This window comes from Chaetura pelagica, unplaced genomic scaffold (genome assembly GCF_000747805.2).
Source record: "Chaetura pelagica isolate M959 unplaced genomic scaffold, ChaPel_1.0 scaffold11, whole genome shotgun sequence".
NCBI lineage: Eukaryota > Metazoa > Chordata > Aves > Apodiformes > Apodidae > Chaetura > Chaetura pelagica.
In genome coordinates, this window is record NW_009952694.1 from 5,058,727 (window position 1) to 5,074,593 (window position 15,867).

The 15,867-nt window shown below is 44.8% G+C and overlaps 1 protein-coding gene across 1 annotated transcript in view; it reads left to right on the plus strand.

The window, feature by feature from the left end:
• The window catches only part of FLVCR2 (feline leukemia virus subgroup C cellular receptor family, member 2), a gene marked incomplete at its 5' end in the record, with an annotated part of 36,435 nt that overhangs the window by 7,644 nt on the left and 12,924 nt on the right, over window positions 1-15,867 (plus strand). Inside the window, 3 exons of the mRNA XM_009993887.1 lie at window positions 9,702-9,843; window positions 11,037-11,177; window positions 15,826-15,865. Of these exons, the coding sequence (XP_009992189.1) occupies window positions 9,702-9,843; window positions 11,037-11,177; window positions 15,826-15,865 (323 nt within the window). The remainder of the gene's footprint in view (window positions 1-9,701; window positions 9,844-11,036; window positions 11,178-15,825; window positions 15,866-15,867) is intronic.

Below are 15,867 nucleotides of genomic sequence, written 5' to 3' on the forward strand. Positions count from 1 at the left end.
GAATGCCAGTGTTTCTGTAAATGGACACTGGAGCCTGAAATTAACTTCTCTACCCATTTAATCTGGTGCTGTCTTCCCAGCCATACACCAAAGGCAGCTCTCTCTTCTCCCTCAGAGAAGCAGTTGGCTTTGAGTTGTGTTACGTGGAAGTGGCGTGGGAGTGAAATGAATGACTGCAGTGTTTTTTTGCTGGGAGGGGCTGCCCTATGGCATCCTCAGTACTTGCCCTGTAGGATCCCCGGGGGCTGGCTATGTTAGGTGACTGTAGAAGGTTCTTGACCAAAGTATTATATCCTGACTGAGTATTCCAGCAGCAGCTGAGGTAGCTCTCAGAGCTGAAACCCCTCTTCTGCTTTACTTTCTCTTATCTACTGTTGTTCTTTTGCTCTGTTGTGTTGCTTTCCCAGTAAACTGGGGGAAGGTGCATTCAAGGCTGAGAGGCTCTGAATGACTTGCATAGAGAAGTAGTCTTTCTCTTGCCACAGAAGCAGAAGTGTGATAAGGAAGGGAGTTTGCTTGGCTTCCAGAAGAGCTTTGGTTGTGCAAGTGTTTGAAAAAAAATGCTATCTCCCACATTAGTGGGAGAGTAAAAAAGAGCCTATCTTATCTTGCCACAAGGCCTGGTTTACAATTTTTCCTTTCACAACATGGGTCCTTTCTGCTTCTTAAAACGCTGCAAGAAGGTTGACTAAGCTATACTTTTCAAACATTTATGTATGTTGTCTTCCTGATTATCTGGTTTTCAACAGGCTCTGCTGTCAGTGGTGTGGAAGAAGCATATTCTGGACAACAATCCATATGGGAGTTTAATGTGTAGTAACTGGAATCCTCTGCTTCACACATCTCTTCAGCTGTGTATTTTCAATTGTACTGTAAGCCTTTTTATAGAAAGGCAGTTGGGACCTGTGCTGACAGCAAAGGACTGGGAAGCTGATGGGCAGTAGGAGTCACAGGGTGTGAGAAGAGGGTGGCTGGCTGCTTGCTGCAGATTGCAATATGTGAATGGTAGGGTCAGAAAGTTTAGCAACTCTTGTGAAATGTCATGGTTATAGCATGGGAGGCACCTGTAGTTAGAAAAGGAGTGGGCATCACAGGTCAGAGCTTTGTCACATAGAGTAGAGGAAGAGGCTGTGTTGCCCAGGACTTTGGAATAGGTACCTCATTAAAGGGGTTCCCTGGTGACTGGAGATCCAGGTCTGATGCATTTGATTATGTTGGCAGAACTGTTGGAGAGGAATCTGGCACGGGTTTGGTGTATTTTGAGCTTGGTTCAAAGTTCCCCTCTCTCATACGTGTAAAAGCAACATAGCAAGGAGAGCTCTTCTGTTCCCCTTCATAAGGGCTTTCCTACTGCAATAAGAGGCTCATGGTTCAGTTCCAGCAAACTTCCCCATCCTCCCACTCATCACGTGTATCCTTTTGCCACTACCTGTTACTTCTGCATCTTTGCACTGATTTGCACTACAGGGTGGCTAGTGTGAGCTACTTGACATCCTGATCTAGTCTTATCTGTTACTGAAAAGGTCATATGTTTGTGTGCTGGCCTGCATGTTTTGTCTGCAAGATTTTTGGAGAGAGAACTTATTGCTGTGGTTATCTGGGATGGAGGTTTCTAGAAGAACACGAGTTGCCAGTGCTCAGGCTTGCTTTGTTGACTTTTCATCCAGAACCTTGGTTTCCCTGGTGATAATATTGTTGAGTCAGTTCTCATCATGGGGAATGTCACAAGATTTTTTTTTTTAGCTCTCGGTGTCTGAAACCAGTTCTATTAGAAGAAAATATAATTGAAAAAAACAAACCAACAACAAACACAAAATGAGCCCTCCAAGTAATTTCAACTGTTGAATCTGGAGAAGAACATTTTGAAAGTGTGAAGCCCTACAAGCTTAAACGTATCTGCCAGAAAACAGGTAAAACAGTGTGTACATCAGGACTGGCTTGTTAAAACAACTGAAATATTATTTTCCTCCAAAGCATGGTAGTCCCTCCAGTTTTCTAGAGGATTCCTTATCTCCATTTTCCTTGGTTGATGTGGATGTTGCTGATTAGAGGTAGTAGTGCTATGCATTCTAATCAAATGGTTCAAGACCAGTATCATATCTCTCCAGCAGTTACATGAATCTTCCTGATCCCCTGCCTTTGGAAGCAGTGGAAAAGGCTCTGTTAGAAATGGAGTGGTGGCCTTGGAGGAAACTGGGTTGGTGTGACCCCTCAGAAGGCTTCTGGCAATGGCACCGTGTGGGTGAATCACTGCAGAGCTGCCAGGAGGGGAGTCTTCGGCACAGGTGAAGTGTTGGATTTATTCATGCTTTAAAATATTGAATTTGGTAGAGTTCCATAAATATCTTTCAAAGAGAGGCCTGCAGTGGAAAGTTAGATTCTCCTGTTTCTGTTCTGCAGGCGGATCTATGGGTGGTGTTGGTGGTGTGCAAGAGATTGATTCCCAGATCAAAAGCGTGGGCCCTGTTTAAAGTCACTCTTCCAGGAGTGGAGAGGTGTCAGCACCAGGTGTTCTGGGAAATGCAATAAGCTCTCCTTGCTCAGAGCAGGTGAAGCCCTTTTTTTTGTTTGTTTGCTTGTTTGTTTTGATTCTTTTTTCTTTTTTTTTCCAAAAGCCTTTCCTTTAGACAAGTACAATGCATCAGAACAGAGGAGTATCTGGCCTAGGACAGGCCAGATTTGTCAGGCAGCCTCAGGCCAGTCAGTGAGAAGTGCTCAAGGAATCATAGAATCATAGAATCCTAGGGGTTGGAAGGGACCTCAAAAGATCATCTAGTCCAACCCCCCTGCCAGAGCAGGGTCACCTAGAGTACATCACACAGGAAAGCATCCAGGTGGGTTTTGAATGTCTCCAGTGAAGGAGACTCCACAACCTCCCTGGGCAGTCTGTTCCAGTGCTCTGTCACTCTCACAGTAAAAAAATTTTTTTCGGATATTCACCTTGAACCTCCTATGCTCCAATTTGCACCCATTACCCCTTGTCCTATCACTGGTCATCACTGAGAAAAGCCTAACTCCGTCCCCCTGACACTCACCCCTTACATATTTGTAAACATTGATGAGGTCACCCCTCAGTCTCCTTTTCTCCAAGCTAAAGAGACCCAGCTCCCTCAGCCTCTCCTCATAAGGCAGATGTTCCACTCCCTTCATCATCTTTGTGGCTCTGCGCTGGACTCTCTCAAGCAGTTCCCTGTCCTTCTTGAACTGAGGGGCCCAGAACTGGACACAATACTCCAGATGCGGCCTCACCAATGCAGAATAGAGGGGGAGGAGAACCTCTCTTGACCAACTAACCACACCCTTTCTAATGCACCCCAGGATGCCATTGGCCTTCTTGGCCACAAGGGCACATTGCTGGCTCATGGTCATCCTCCTGTCTATCAGGACCCCCAGGTCTCTTTCACCTACACTGCTCTCCAGCAGGTCAGCCCCCAACCTGTACTGGGACATGGTGTTTCTCTTCCCCAAATGCAAAACTCTACACTTCCCCTTGTTGAACTTCATCATGTTTCTCCCTGCCCAACTCTCCAGCCTATCTAAGTCTCTCTGAATGGCAGCACAGCCTTCTGGTGTGTCAGCCACTCCTCCCAGCTTAGTGTCATCAGCAAACAAATTAGTGTATCCTGCTAACTCTCCAAAGTCTTGGCTTGGGAACTTGCTGAGATTGTGTTGAAATCATAGTGTCTGAAAAGCCTATTGCATTATCAACACGTAATTTTCAAGCTTCGGATGGCTACAGTTTCTTCCCATGTGGCCATCCTGTGCTGACCCCGGGGTTTCCTGGGACGCCTGCTGGTGCCAAGCCTTTTAAAAATTGACCTAGCTTTTCCCCTCCTCCATTCCTGACTTGACTATTTGTTAACAGCAGAGTTGGCAGTTTGGTGTGTTTGTGTGTGAGTAGTGTAGGTGTTCTGTTGACTTGTTCTTTTGAACTCCTGGATGGTCACCATCTGGTTCTGATGCCTCACAGAAGATTTAGTTGAAATAAATGTATTAATGTCTTTCACTGATAACAATTTAGATTTTTGCCATGTGAAGAAGTTCTGTCGATGTGGAAATCTCCCATAAATATAATGTTGTGAAAGCTGGCACAAGACTTTATTTAGTTCTTCTTTCTCAAATGTTCTCCTTCCACAGTGGTCATCTTTTGGCACTACTTTCGGGCAGGCTTCCTGATTTTGATGTGTTTGAGGAGTTTTGACTTAGTTTGTAAATTTGTTCCACAGCCTTTTTTGTGACCATATTATGGTTTTACTTTTGAAAGAATGATGTCTAGTTTTTGAGTCGGGTGGTGGTGTTATTTAACTTAACTGTCGTTCCTTTACTATGTTCAAAAAAGTTTTGCTAATATTCTCAAGGCTTACACTGATCCTCTGACGCAGTGTCTTTACACAGTCTTAATGTCACTTGCAAGTATTTAATTTCCTTGGCTTTTCTTTTTAATTTCCTTTTAACAAGCTTCTTTCCTTCTAGGCAGCTCCCTCTTGGGAGTTAAATATTGCCATAGTGCTTTGGAGGGTGTGTATTTTTTTTTTCTTCACTGCTGCGAGGAAGCTGAATTTGAGTGCATTGCACAACTGTTCTGTAATATTGATTGTGGTCACACTGTACTGCTCTGAGTATAAATCACAAATTGTGCTGCCTCTTATAGGTTCTTCTCAGAAAAGAGTATTTATGGAATAAAAAAATGCAGTCCCTGCATCATCCCTGTCATGATGCTTATTTAGCCTGCAAGGGCATTGGCCAAATTTCTCACTGTTGTATTTTTTCTGCCTTTGTAGCATCTCTCTCTTTCTATCTGTTAACACTTTAGTTGACCTTCTACGTTTGCTGGTCTCCTCTGTCAATATTTGTGCTTACTTATGGAATTCTATAGGGCTTATGTATTCCTGTTGCTGACTCTTAGTTTTCTTTCAGGTGGAGGCCCACACTTCTATCAATCACTCATTTACAGTTTTTATGCTGATACCATAGTGATTATCTTCCTTCAGCAGACTCTTAATATACAACAGCTAAACTGAAATTAGGCATTGTTATTTTCCATTTCAAGATTTTGTGCACATTTATACCATTTTATTAGCCCGTTGCTCATGGTTTTGTTGCCTGTTGTTGTATACACTTGAATATTATGTTGCTGTTAGGACTGGTCCTTGACAAAATTCAGGTGGGAAATACGTTCCTTCTGTCCTTTATTAGCCTTTAGAGAAGCAGTCATCTGAACAGTGCACTCTGCTGTAGTTCTTGACTTTCCTGATATTCTGTTTAAAAGTTACCCCAAAGCCTTCTTAAAATAAAGTGCCAGCAGCCTGGTTCCTCAGGAGAGATTTTTGGAGATCAGGACAGTGTTTGTATTTTGGGTGTGGGGATGTTGAATGATATGCTGAATTTTGGGAACTACAGCCTACCTGTATAGGTCTTGGAGACCTTTCTGCCTGTACAAAGGTTGGAGGTACTAATTTCTATGCTGGTGGAGGGGACTGCACTATGAACCCTAATGACTGATGGTCTCTGTAAGGAGGGTAGCACAGAGTGTTGCAGAACCAACCTTGTTTTTACATTGCTTTATTTTCCCAGCCCAGATGTGGCAGGTGTGGAGAAAGGAGAAAAGTTATTTTTCCCTTCCTAAGGTATCTTGAAAGTTTCTGGTTAACTGGTTACAGTGTGGTCTGTTGGGCTGATCGTGATGTGGGCACTGTCCTGCTGAGAACCAGGCCAAAAATCTCCTTGTGGGTCGTAAAGTATATGCTGTATAATACTCATAATGTTGTTGAGAGCTAGTCTTTGTTGCTAAAAATGGTATGAATAATCTGGGATCTATGAGTATCCTCCAAGAAATCTTGAGTTTTAGTTAAGTTGAGGGGCCTCACCTTCATGGATGTTGCTCTGAAATATAAAATGTAGCTCATATTGCTATAATTGCTGGTTTGGTGTTTTTTTATTAATTTATTTTATTTGTTTTGTTTTGTTTTGCCTTTTCGTTTTTCTTTTTTATTTTCCCCTTCTGCCTACTAGTCCTCAAAGATTTAAAAACTCTCCTAATGTATTAAAGTGGTTCCTTTTCTGGGAAGAGAAGGTGGAGGAAAAAACATCCATTTCTGGTTAGGAAAATTGTTCAGATTTTCTGAAATATATTGTTCAGATTTTCTGAAAATACAACAGCAGTGTCCAAGAAAGCTGAATAGGTCTGTGTCCCATCGGGTAAGTGGTGTCTATAGGACTTCCCAGTTAAGAATTCCTAAACTGTTTTCCAAACTGATTCTCAATAACCTCTGCTAGGTATACATCATATATATCCTTTTTCAGGAAGGAGAAGCTAGAGGGAGGCCTGAAAAGAGTGAATCTTGACTGTGGTTCTGCAGAAACTTAGACCAGAGGTCAGAATAAAGCATGGATCTCTCTTCCTTTCCTTTTGTTGTTATGCTGTGGTTCAGCAGCTCGTGGGATTAGCATATGATTGCAGAGAGCAGGAAGCCAAGAAGCACCTAGCACAGGAATCCAGCCCCATTATTCCAAGAATGAAATGGTAACAAGATGAAGGAGCAACTTCCAGGACTTATTTGGTAAAGGGTGGAAGGGCACATGTGATATGTAAGAGCTAGTATGACTCTTCCCTTGAATAGAAAGGAGCAGTGTTGAGGGTCTTTTCCTGGAAGCTTGAACCTTTGGGAATGCTAAGGAAACAGGAGTGAAGCCCACTGTGGCTGTGCACTGGGCTGAGTTGGCACAGCAGAGCCACAGGCCCACACTTTGGCCACAAGCAGGGCAAAATAAACATGCTGCAGAGGCAAACAGGCTTCTGCCCTCTAGAGCTATGCCTGTTAGCATCTGTTTTTGGTGCAGTTGCCTTTTCTTTGCAGCTGCAGGCTTGTTTCCCTTGTGCAGAGAAAGAGGGAGGGTGTGTAATTTAATGAAGATCAAAGCTGGACACTTCTAAGCCAGCTGACAGGTGTGCTCACTGGTAGTCAGTGAGTCTCAGGGGTCAGCAGGCAGCACAGAGAAGGAGAACAGACCTACTCACTGGCGAGAGGCTGGGATAGGCCATGTCTCAACAAAGTTGAGCTCTGGCAAGTTCAGTCCTGTGTGAGAGACTCCATGTGCCATGTGGGTGTTATGAAATTTTAAGCCTTCTAATGGTCTTCTAAATTTTCTCCTAATCTCTCTCAGTCCTTGACTTGTTATCTGGGACAGCACAACTTGTGTCTGTCTTCAGGCCATTTAATCAACCCCTGAATGTTTTCGTTCCTGGTAGTTCCCTGAACCTGTGTAATCTCTTGGTGGCTTTTCCTTCTGGCTCCCTGTGATGTCCCAGAACCAAAAATGAACTTGGTATAGATGCTTTTTGCTCATCCTGACCCAGACTGTTCCAGGTCCAGGTGGAGGGCGCTGGGATAACAGTGGAGGTCACAGGAGAAGTTTGGCCAAACATGCTTATAAGTTACTTGTTTGCAAGCTAAATAGGATGTCTGAGTCTAGCAGATAGCTCTGTTTGAAACACAAGCATTCTTTCTGTCTCAGAATTCCACCAGCTGGATGGGAGAGGAGGGAGTTTGTGGAGAATTTTCTGAGACTGGAGAGCACAAGCGTGTTGTTTTTTTTTTTATCCAAGCTACCAGATATGACACCTGAAACATATTTGTTCTGTAATCTTGATCCTGGCCAGTGAGTGAATCTTCCAAAAGGAGTCCAATGGCATCCCAGAAACATGGAGATATGACACAGAAGGCATGCAGAAAGCAGAAGTTTTTGCTAGAAGGCAGCCCAGGCAACATGGCTGAGCTCATGGGTTAGAGGGCTCCTGGATCATTCTGCTCTCTATGCTCACATGCTGGGATGTGGTTTATGAGTAGCATAGTCCTTGCTTTTCTTAGTCCTTGCTTTCCCTCCCGAGCTCATGGGTTAGAGGGCTCCTGGATCATTCTGCTCTCTATGCTCACATGCTGGGATGTGGTTTATGAGTAGCATAGTCCTTGCTTTTCTTAGTCCTTGCTTCCCCTACCTGTAGAACAAGAGACCCTTTTTCAGGGGCTATGTAGACTCTGAGCACTGCAGTATCCTTTTTTTAGGACAGCAGTTGGCTAGTGGTGCTGTCTTGCTCCTGTTCAGTGAGGCATAAACAGTATCCTCTGCAGTCTGTTATTCTGGAACAATGGGTCATGGTAGTGCTAATTGATTCCTATTGATCTATTGTGTCCTACAAGGAAACAGTCAATGCAGTGGGCTTAATTTGACTATATTCACATTTCCATGTTTTACATCCTCCTACCTCCTCTCTTAGAGTGATGAGGGCAATGGCTCTACAAAAGCTGTATTGGTGTAGCACGAATAACCTCTGTGGGTGGGATTTCTTATGTGCTAGTCTGTATTGGTTCCATTAGCACTGTTCTGGTACTGTTACTGCTTTTCTGTCTCCAGGCAAATCGTATACCCTGCAAATGAGATGCCTGGCATCTCTTTTTTTTTGGTGCTTTCTCAGTCCTTCCACCTATTGGAGGCTGTAGTGTGTGCCTTGTCACTGTCCACAACAGCAAACATAGGCTTAAATCAGGAAATAGCAAAAATTAGGGTGTTGCTAATTAGGGTGGGTGAAGTGGCTTCTGTAGGTTCCTCTTGTGTTCAGAGTACATACAACTGTGCTGAGTGCACTTTGGCTCCCACTTTATGAAGAGAAGACAGTGCTCCTAAGCACTAAAGCAGCTGATTCTTCTCTCTCCCATTTCCAAAAAACCTATTCTTCTCTCCCATTTAATAGTGGCTCTGAAGGTCTGTGCCACTGTCAGTCCCACTTACCAGGGTGGCAAAGCCTGTGCTGCTACAGCTCCTTGTCACTGTCCTGGAGAAACAGCTATGAAGTTAAAACTGTGTCTTCACTAAAGAGTGTGCTGTCGCTGCAGGAGCTCCTCAGCTGGACATGTAAGGCTCTTGATGTAGTTGAGACCAGAGCTGCAGGGGTTTCTTCTTGTAGCCCTTCAGAGCCAAGCATTATATTCAGGGGCAGTTGCTAAGCCCCATCACAAAACCTTGATGTTTAGGATATGTGCAGTCAGTGCTGCCTCTGCTCTCAACCTTGATGTTTTTCTAGGTTATCCTAGTGGTCAGAGGGTGATCCTTGTCTTGGGAGGGGACTGGTTAGGAAACAGTCTCATAAAGTGGCAGAACCAGATTAATATCACGCTCATTAGGAGTGGGCAGGTTTCTGTCTTGGCCCTTGTGCTTGTCTGTCTGGAAAACAAATGGGTTCAACTCATTAACCCAGCAAATAATTATGGTGGGTTTTGACAGTCTTTTTTTCTGCCATTTTTAATGAGCAAAATTTGATTACCAGGTGATCAGGCCAGCACCAGAGCAGATTCAAGATAAGGAGTATGATGTGTGTGTGGACAGGTACATATGTGTATGGAAGAAGTAAGACCTCCACTTTGATGGAGGCAGGTATTAATTCTGCTCAGTTCTATTGTAAAACCTTGCTTTGAATATCCTGACAGTTGTGAGTGCAGTGGGGGGACATCTTTTGCTGCTTAATTGAAATGAGAATAGTTGGTTTTTATCTCTTAAGCCAAAGATAAAGAAGATTTTCACCTTTGTTTTGAAATGAGATTAGGCTCAGTTGAGCTCTTACTGGGCATCAGAGGGCTGAGCTGTGGCGTCATGGCAATGTTGTGGTTCCACATCACATCTTTGTGTATGTTCTCTCTCCTGCTTAGCTTGGCATTGCTGTGGGCTTTCTGGTCCCTCCAGTTCTGGTTCCCAATGTGGACAATGTGGAGGAGCTGGCCTACCACGTCAGCATCATGTTCTTCATGACAGCAGGTGTGGCAACAGGACTATTCATCTTGGTCATCATAGGTAAGGAGGTGGGAGCATGCACATGAAACCAGGTGGGACTGAGAAGAATCACCCTGTGCGTGTGAGTGGCCTCTGGCTAGGAAATGGGCTGGGGAGGTCGCATGGGGACGTGTCCTAGCACGCAGCTAATGGGGCCATGCAATGCTGTATCTTGCTGCTTCAAGCCCTTGATGAACAGCACATGTAGAAGGGACTACAAGAGATTTTGAGTGAGCTTGCCAAATTGTTCATTTTGTCCTTTGATTGCCTGCATAATAAAACTCTGGCATAAGTAAGTCTTTCAAAAGCCAGCAGAAATCTTCCAAGGGTCACATTAATCTTGCCTGCAAACACAATGCTGGGCCTTGGGTTATGTCTAGGGCCTGACTACCTCTTAATGGTAGAGAAAAAGAGGCAGGTTATGTGGCATCACAGGAACAAGCTGTTCCGAGGAGAAAAAACAGTAAACAATTGTGAGTGGAGAGAAGGAAGCATTAAGGGTAGTAGCAGGACACCAGAGGTGCAATTCCCTTGCTTAACATGTGAAGTGGAAGCCAGATCTTGAGCATGAAAGACTGGCATGCTCACTGGAGAGCAGAGCTTGTCTGCTGAACTCTGTGTAATTACTATTTTTTTATAGACTCCTCTTGCCAGCCTCACAAAAATGGCTGTTTAGCACCTGGTGCAGCAGTATCCCCTGTGAACAGGATTCCTGGATGCTACATTAATACTACTCAGGGACAGCAGGTGGCTTAGCCAGCCTAAAAAGTGCTAGGTCTAAAATAAAGCCTGGCATAGGTCATTTCTCCATAGGCACTAGACACTGCAGGGCTCCAGGCCACCTTTGTGAGCTGGCTTTTCCCATCCCACTTTTGCATTTGTGACTCCATGCAACATTTCTGCAGCTGACTGTGGCCATCCCCCTGCAGACAAAGGCATTATCAGTCCTGAGAACTCTTTTGTTGTTGCCAGACACTGCATACACAAAAAGCTAATCAAAGGCAAGGTGTTTCTCCAGTGGCAAGAGTTATTGTTGGAGAGACCCTGTTTCTGGAAAAGTTCATGTGTGAAGATGAAAGCTTAAGGACAGTGGTGTGTTTGGTATACTTGGTTTTACTAGCCCTTCTGCTGTCTGTCAAATGGCTCTACAGACAGTGTGCTCAGCCTCCCTGGTTGCACTGTTACAAACAGGTCTACTTTGTGTCTGGTTTCAGTCTTCAAGGAGAAGCCCCCGCACCCTCCAAGCCGAGCTCAGGCCTTGATCCAGTCACGACCACCAGAGGAATATTCCTACACGCAGTCAATCCTCCGGCTGCTCCGCAACACCAACTTTTTGCTGCTTATAGTCACTTATGGTAAGGTCTGGCCTTTCTTCTGTGCAGTTATCACTGCTAGACACGCTTATCTTCTCCCTGCCCATGTTCTGCTGGGGCAGCAACTGGTTTTAGAGGAGCATCAGGATAGCTGTACTGCCGCAGACCAGGACTCATGGCCCAGTAATCTCCAGCAGTAGTTACAAGTGAATGCCTAGGGAAGAAAGAAGCAAGGCAAGGACACAGAGGACAATGTGCCCCCATTGCTGTTCTCCCAGTCTTTAACTGTTTACTGTTCAGGGGATTTCCTTATCCTGTTGTCTTCTTTCTAGTCAATTAGTTACCTGCAATGAACTAATCTAAGTGCTTACCTAAGAAATACAGCTGTGTCTGAGTGCAAGTCGCAGCACTGAGTGAAAGTCACTTCCCAAGGCAAGGATATGGCTGCCAGGCATCCTGGTGAAGGTCATGTGGAGCATGCAGATGTGCAGACTGTTTTGGATTCCTTGGCAGTCCCTAGGAAGCAAATGGAAGGAAGGATGAGAGAATGTCTCCTTTTGCCATCTGCCCTTTGACATTGGGTTTGCTACTTGCTTTTCTTCAGCAGTCTTGGTCTGAGGACAGTGTGACGTGTAGAATCCGCTCCTTATGCTGAACTGTCAAATGAAAAAGTATTTTTCTTGTTAGGAGAAAAGCAGTCTGTGCTTGGCTGCCTAATAGGATATACTGTAGCCAGCTAGTCTGCAGGGAGTTCTGTCCCTGCTTCCTACCAGCTTGCTGTGGAAGTTCCTTAGGGGGAAAGTTAAATAGTTCTGGAAGTTCTGCTGTCCTGCCAGCCTAAAGGACCTGGTGGATGAATAACCACGTTGGAGAGTGAGATGGTGGCTTTGTACCTGCTGAGTGCTAATAGTCTTTAGAGTTGTTGAAATCTCTTCTCCCATCTCAGTGCTGTAGTCTTCTAGAAATGTCTCTCTTGGCTTGCCCTTAAGTTCTGCTGGTTTGTATTGCAGCTGATGATGGTGGTGATTTTTTCTTTTTTTTCTTTCTCTGTCTTTTTTTTTTTTTTTCTTTTTCCTATAGTACATAATGTCCTCTTAGAATGTGGAGATAGAAAACACTGTTAGGCAGACTGTGTCTAGAAGTTGGTTAGTGTAATCTGCTCAGTACACACCCTTCAGGGAAAAGAAAGGGGAAAGCATTTGTTCTAACAGGCATAAATCCTGGAGGAGAGAAGGACTTGCAGTACAAAGAGCATGTTAAGAATCTGAGCTCCTTGGGATAATTCCCTTCTGGCAGACACAAACAATGTGGAAAGGCTGTTCAGTGGCTCATAACTCAGTCTCTCTTCCTGCTGGTCTATGCATTTATTCTGTTCCTCTCTGTGTCAGCCTCATGACAATCTCCAGATTGACTTGAGATGGTGACTGTTACTCAGAGAGGCAACTATGCAGTGAAACTTTTTTTTTTTTTTTTTAATTAGTCTGGTTTTAAAATGGGGACAGTTTTTTCTACTCAAGTCAAAAGTTATGTTGGCCAATAGTTAAGACATCTGCAGCCACATGAGTGCAACTCAGTCATCCTCCCTAGCCAATGAAAAGATACCTGCAGCTTCTCTTAGCTTTTGTATTAGCACACTGTGTGTCAGGGGAGAGAGAAGGAAATGCTGCTTGTTCTTCACCCCTGCTGTAGAAAGAATGAGGGCCTTTACATGATGCCAGGTCAGATCAAGTCTGCAGACCTCTAAGGTCTTGATATTACCAACAGCTGCCAACTGCTTTCCTGTGGTAAGACTTTCTATGCTGGACACATTGGTAGGACTACAGCTATTTTAGTGCTAGTGAACTGTTTTTCAGAGGACCCTACAAGCAGCCTTTACCCAAGGGCTGCTGGTGTCGCTTCTGTAAAGCTGAGGCATAATATGGAGTAGATATTAAGAAACTGAGTTTATTGAGTTGGGCTTTGTGCTGGAGACCTTGTTGCTACTGGGAGGCAGTAATTAGCAAGAGGGTGAGAAAGCCTGTGAAAGGCTGATAAAGAGGGAATGATGAGACAGCCCCAAAGAATTAGCATTTGGAAAGGTTGATGGGGCAGTGAGGAGGAAACAGGAACATTATCCTGGAGGATCACAAGAGTGAAGAAGAGGGAGACCAATAGTCTGGTGTGTAGGCAGTAGGCTGCTTAGCTATAGAAGACTGGTTCTACTCTGAGGCTTAATAAGGGCCCCTTTCTGGCCTCTGCAGAATAGAGGAGACACTATGAGGTCGCAAAAATATTCTTCTACAGCACATTATACGCAAACCATGGTAACTAGCTAATGAATCAACTGGGTCTGGACCTTCAAATGTCCTGCTGTCAGCTACTCCTTCAGTTTTTTTGTCACAGCATAGGCAAATGGGCACTGCCCCACTGGAAAAAGCCCTTGCCTATTTCATGGGCATTGAAACAGCTGTTATTAACAGAGAAACTTCACTGAGCAATTGTGACATGTGAAATGCCTACAACTTTTGCCAGCCTTCACAAATGCAAATTCAGCACATTGTCTTGATTCTTAACATATTTTGTCTGACTCTGGTGCCAAGTGTTGCTGCCAACTGCATCACTTTCTGCCCAGTGTGGGAGCAAGGGCCCTTCTTTCTCTTGGAAATGGCATGCATCACAGAGCTGCTGTGAAGCTAACACACTGACAATATCAGCTACCAGAGCAGTGTCTGGCTGTCCTGACAAGGCTGCTGTCCTCTTGGTTGGGAGAGAAGTAGAGGTATACAAATGACTGGTCTATGTTTATGCCCAGCTTTGAAGTGAAGCAGTAGTGGGTAGAGGGATGGTGCTGATCTACCACACTCCAGTGACCTGGTACTGCAGTTTGTGATGTCTCCTAGTGGGCAGTGTGCTCCAGAGGTGGAGGTTGGATGAATCTGAATTAGGCTCTTGTGGGCTGTTTTGCCATAGCCAGGTGTTGCAAAGAGCCAGCTTTCCAGGCTGGAGGGCACCTCCTTGCTGTGGCAATCCTGTTATTCTCCCCCTCTCTGGCTGCTGGCCCTGCTGGAGCTTCCAGCTTTCCAAAGTAACTCTTGGAAAGGATTGTGTGGATTCTCACTGCCTAAAAAGCACGTCACTCAGTTTACTAGCTGCTTCTGTAACCTCCTGACACAGGTTTTTGGAGCAGGGAGCATTGTCACAGGCAATTGACTTTTCTGGGATCACTTGCATAAGATTCTTCATCTGTTCTCTGTGCCATGAAGCTCTGGAGTGATTTCTGCTTAACATTGTCAAAGATGGTGTGTGAAGCTGCCAATCTTGTGGCTTCTTAAAGTGAGCAGTGGAGAAGTGGGCTAGGCACAGGATTGCTGAGTACTTCAGGGTCAGGAAATGGAAGACTTCAGCGTTAGGGAAGCTCAGGACTTTTTTTCCGATTTGTCAAAACTCTGCCTGATAAACTGCATTTCTGTATCATGTATGTTTATGCTTTTAGCTGAGGCTGAAAGAAGAAAAGTAGCAAGTGGGAACTTGACATGCACCAGTTCTGTCAGGTTTCCAGGCATCTGTGCCAGAGTTTTTAAGCCCATGCCTCCCTATGGATACGTGAGCTGCAGTGATGAAAGCTGTGTACCTGTCCCTCCCCACATCAGGGTCACTGAAGCCTTGAAGATAAACTAATTGCAAATGTAAATGACTTTCTGAGAAGAAAGTTGTGCTGCCTGTTGCAGACCTCATCCACCTGGGGAAGGTTTCTCAGTATCGCCCAAGGTGAGAATGCAGCCGTTGCGGTACTGATGCTCCAGTGCCTCTGTGGATGTTCTTGTCTACCATAAGCAAAGCTTTTATATTTTGCACCCTTGGGAAGGTGTTTAACTCAACCAGAGTTGCGTGTAAGCTAGAGCTGAGTGTCTGAACGGGGCTTGACCAGTATCACTCTAACGGTTTCCATTCTCAACTTGGGTGATACTGTGAAACCTTCACCAGGTGGCTGATGCCTGTAACAGTTACTCTAACTTCCCTTTCAGAAAGACAATTACTTTCACAGTTTGGTTTTCTTCAGGCTTCAGTGATATCTTTTAAAATGCAAGACTCTTCCCATGCAGACACGCACACCAGGTGCTGGGGGGAAGTGCCTTCTTGATTCACCATCGGCTCTGCTCCTACTTGCCTTCTGGTGCTTCTTGGCTTGCAGAGGATGTTTTTTATTTGCTCTCAGCAGGAAGAGTGCTACCAGGCTCTTCTCTGGGAGGAAGTAACACAGGTCAATGGCATGGGTGTTAATTGAATCCCAGGTCCTTCTTAAAGATGTGATGCTGAGACAGGTGCTTTTCTAGTATTATACCTTGGCTTGAAGGGAGGAGAAAAGTCTAATGCTAAAAATGGATCTGGCTGTGTCGAAGGGTTAAGACCCTATGAAGGACATGCAAGACCTTGCAGGACTAGAGATGTGCACAGCCTTTCCTCTAGGTTCTAGGACAAGAACTACCCTGAAACTGCAGGGTGCTTCCTCTGGCATGCTGAGATCTGGCTGTGCTTGGTCTGCCTTGCTTTCAGTAACCTGTATCTAGCCAGTCTGGATGACTCTCCTGAAACTCCTTAGCCTTGTTATGGATTGCTGCTCCACAAGATCTCTCTCTCTCCAATTCTGCTTTCACTACCCAGCAGGAAAATAGCAGGCTCTGAATGTGCTGCATTTTTATCCCCCTCTCAGGTCTGAACACAGGTTGTTTCTACGCCCTGTCCACTCTGCTGA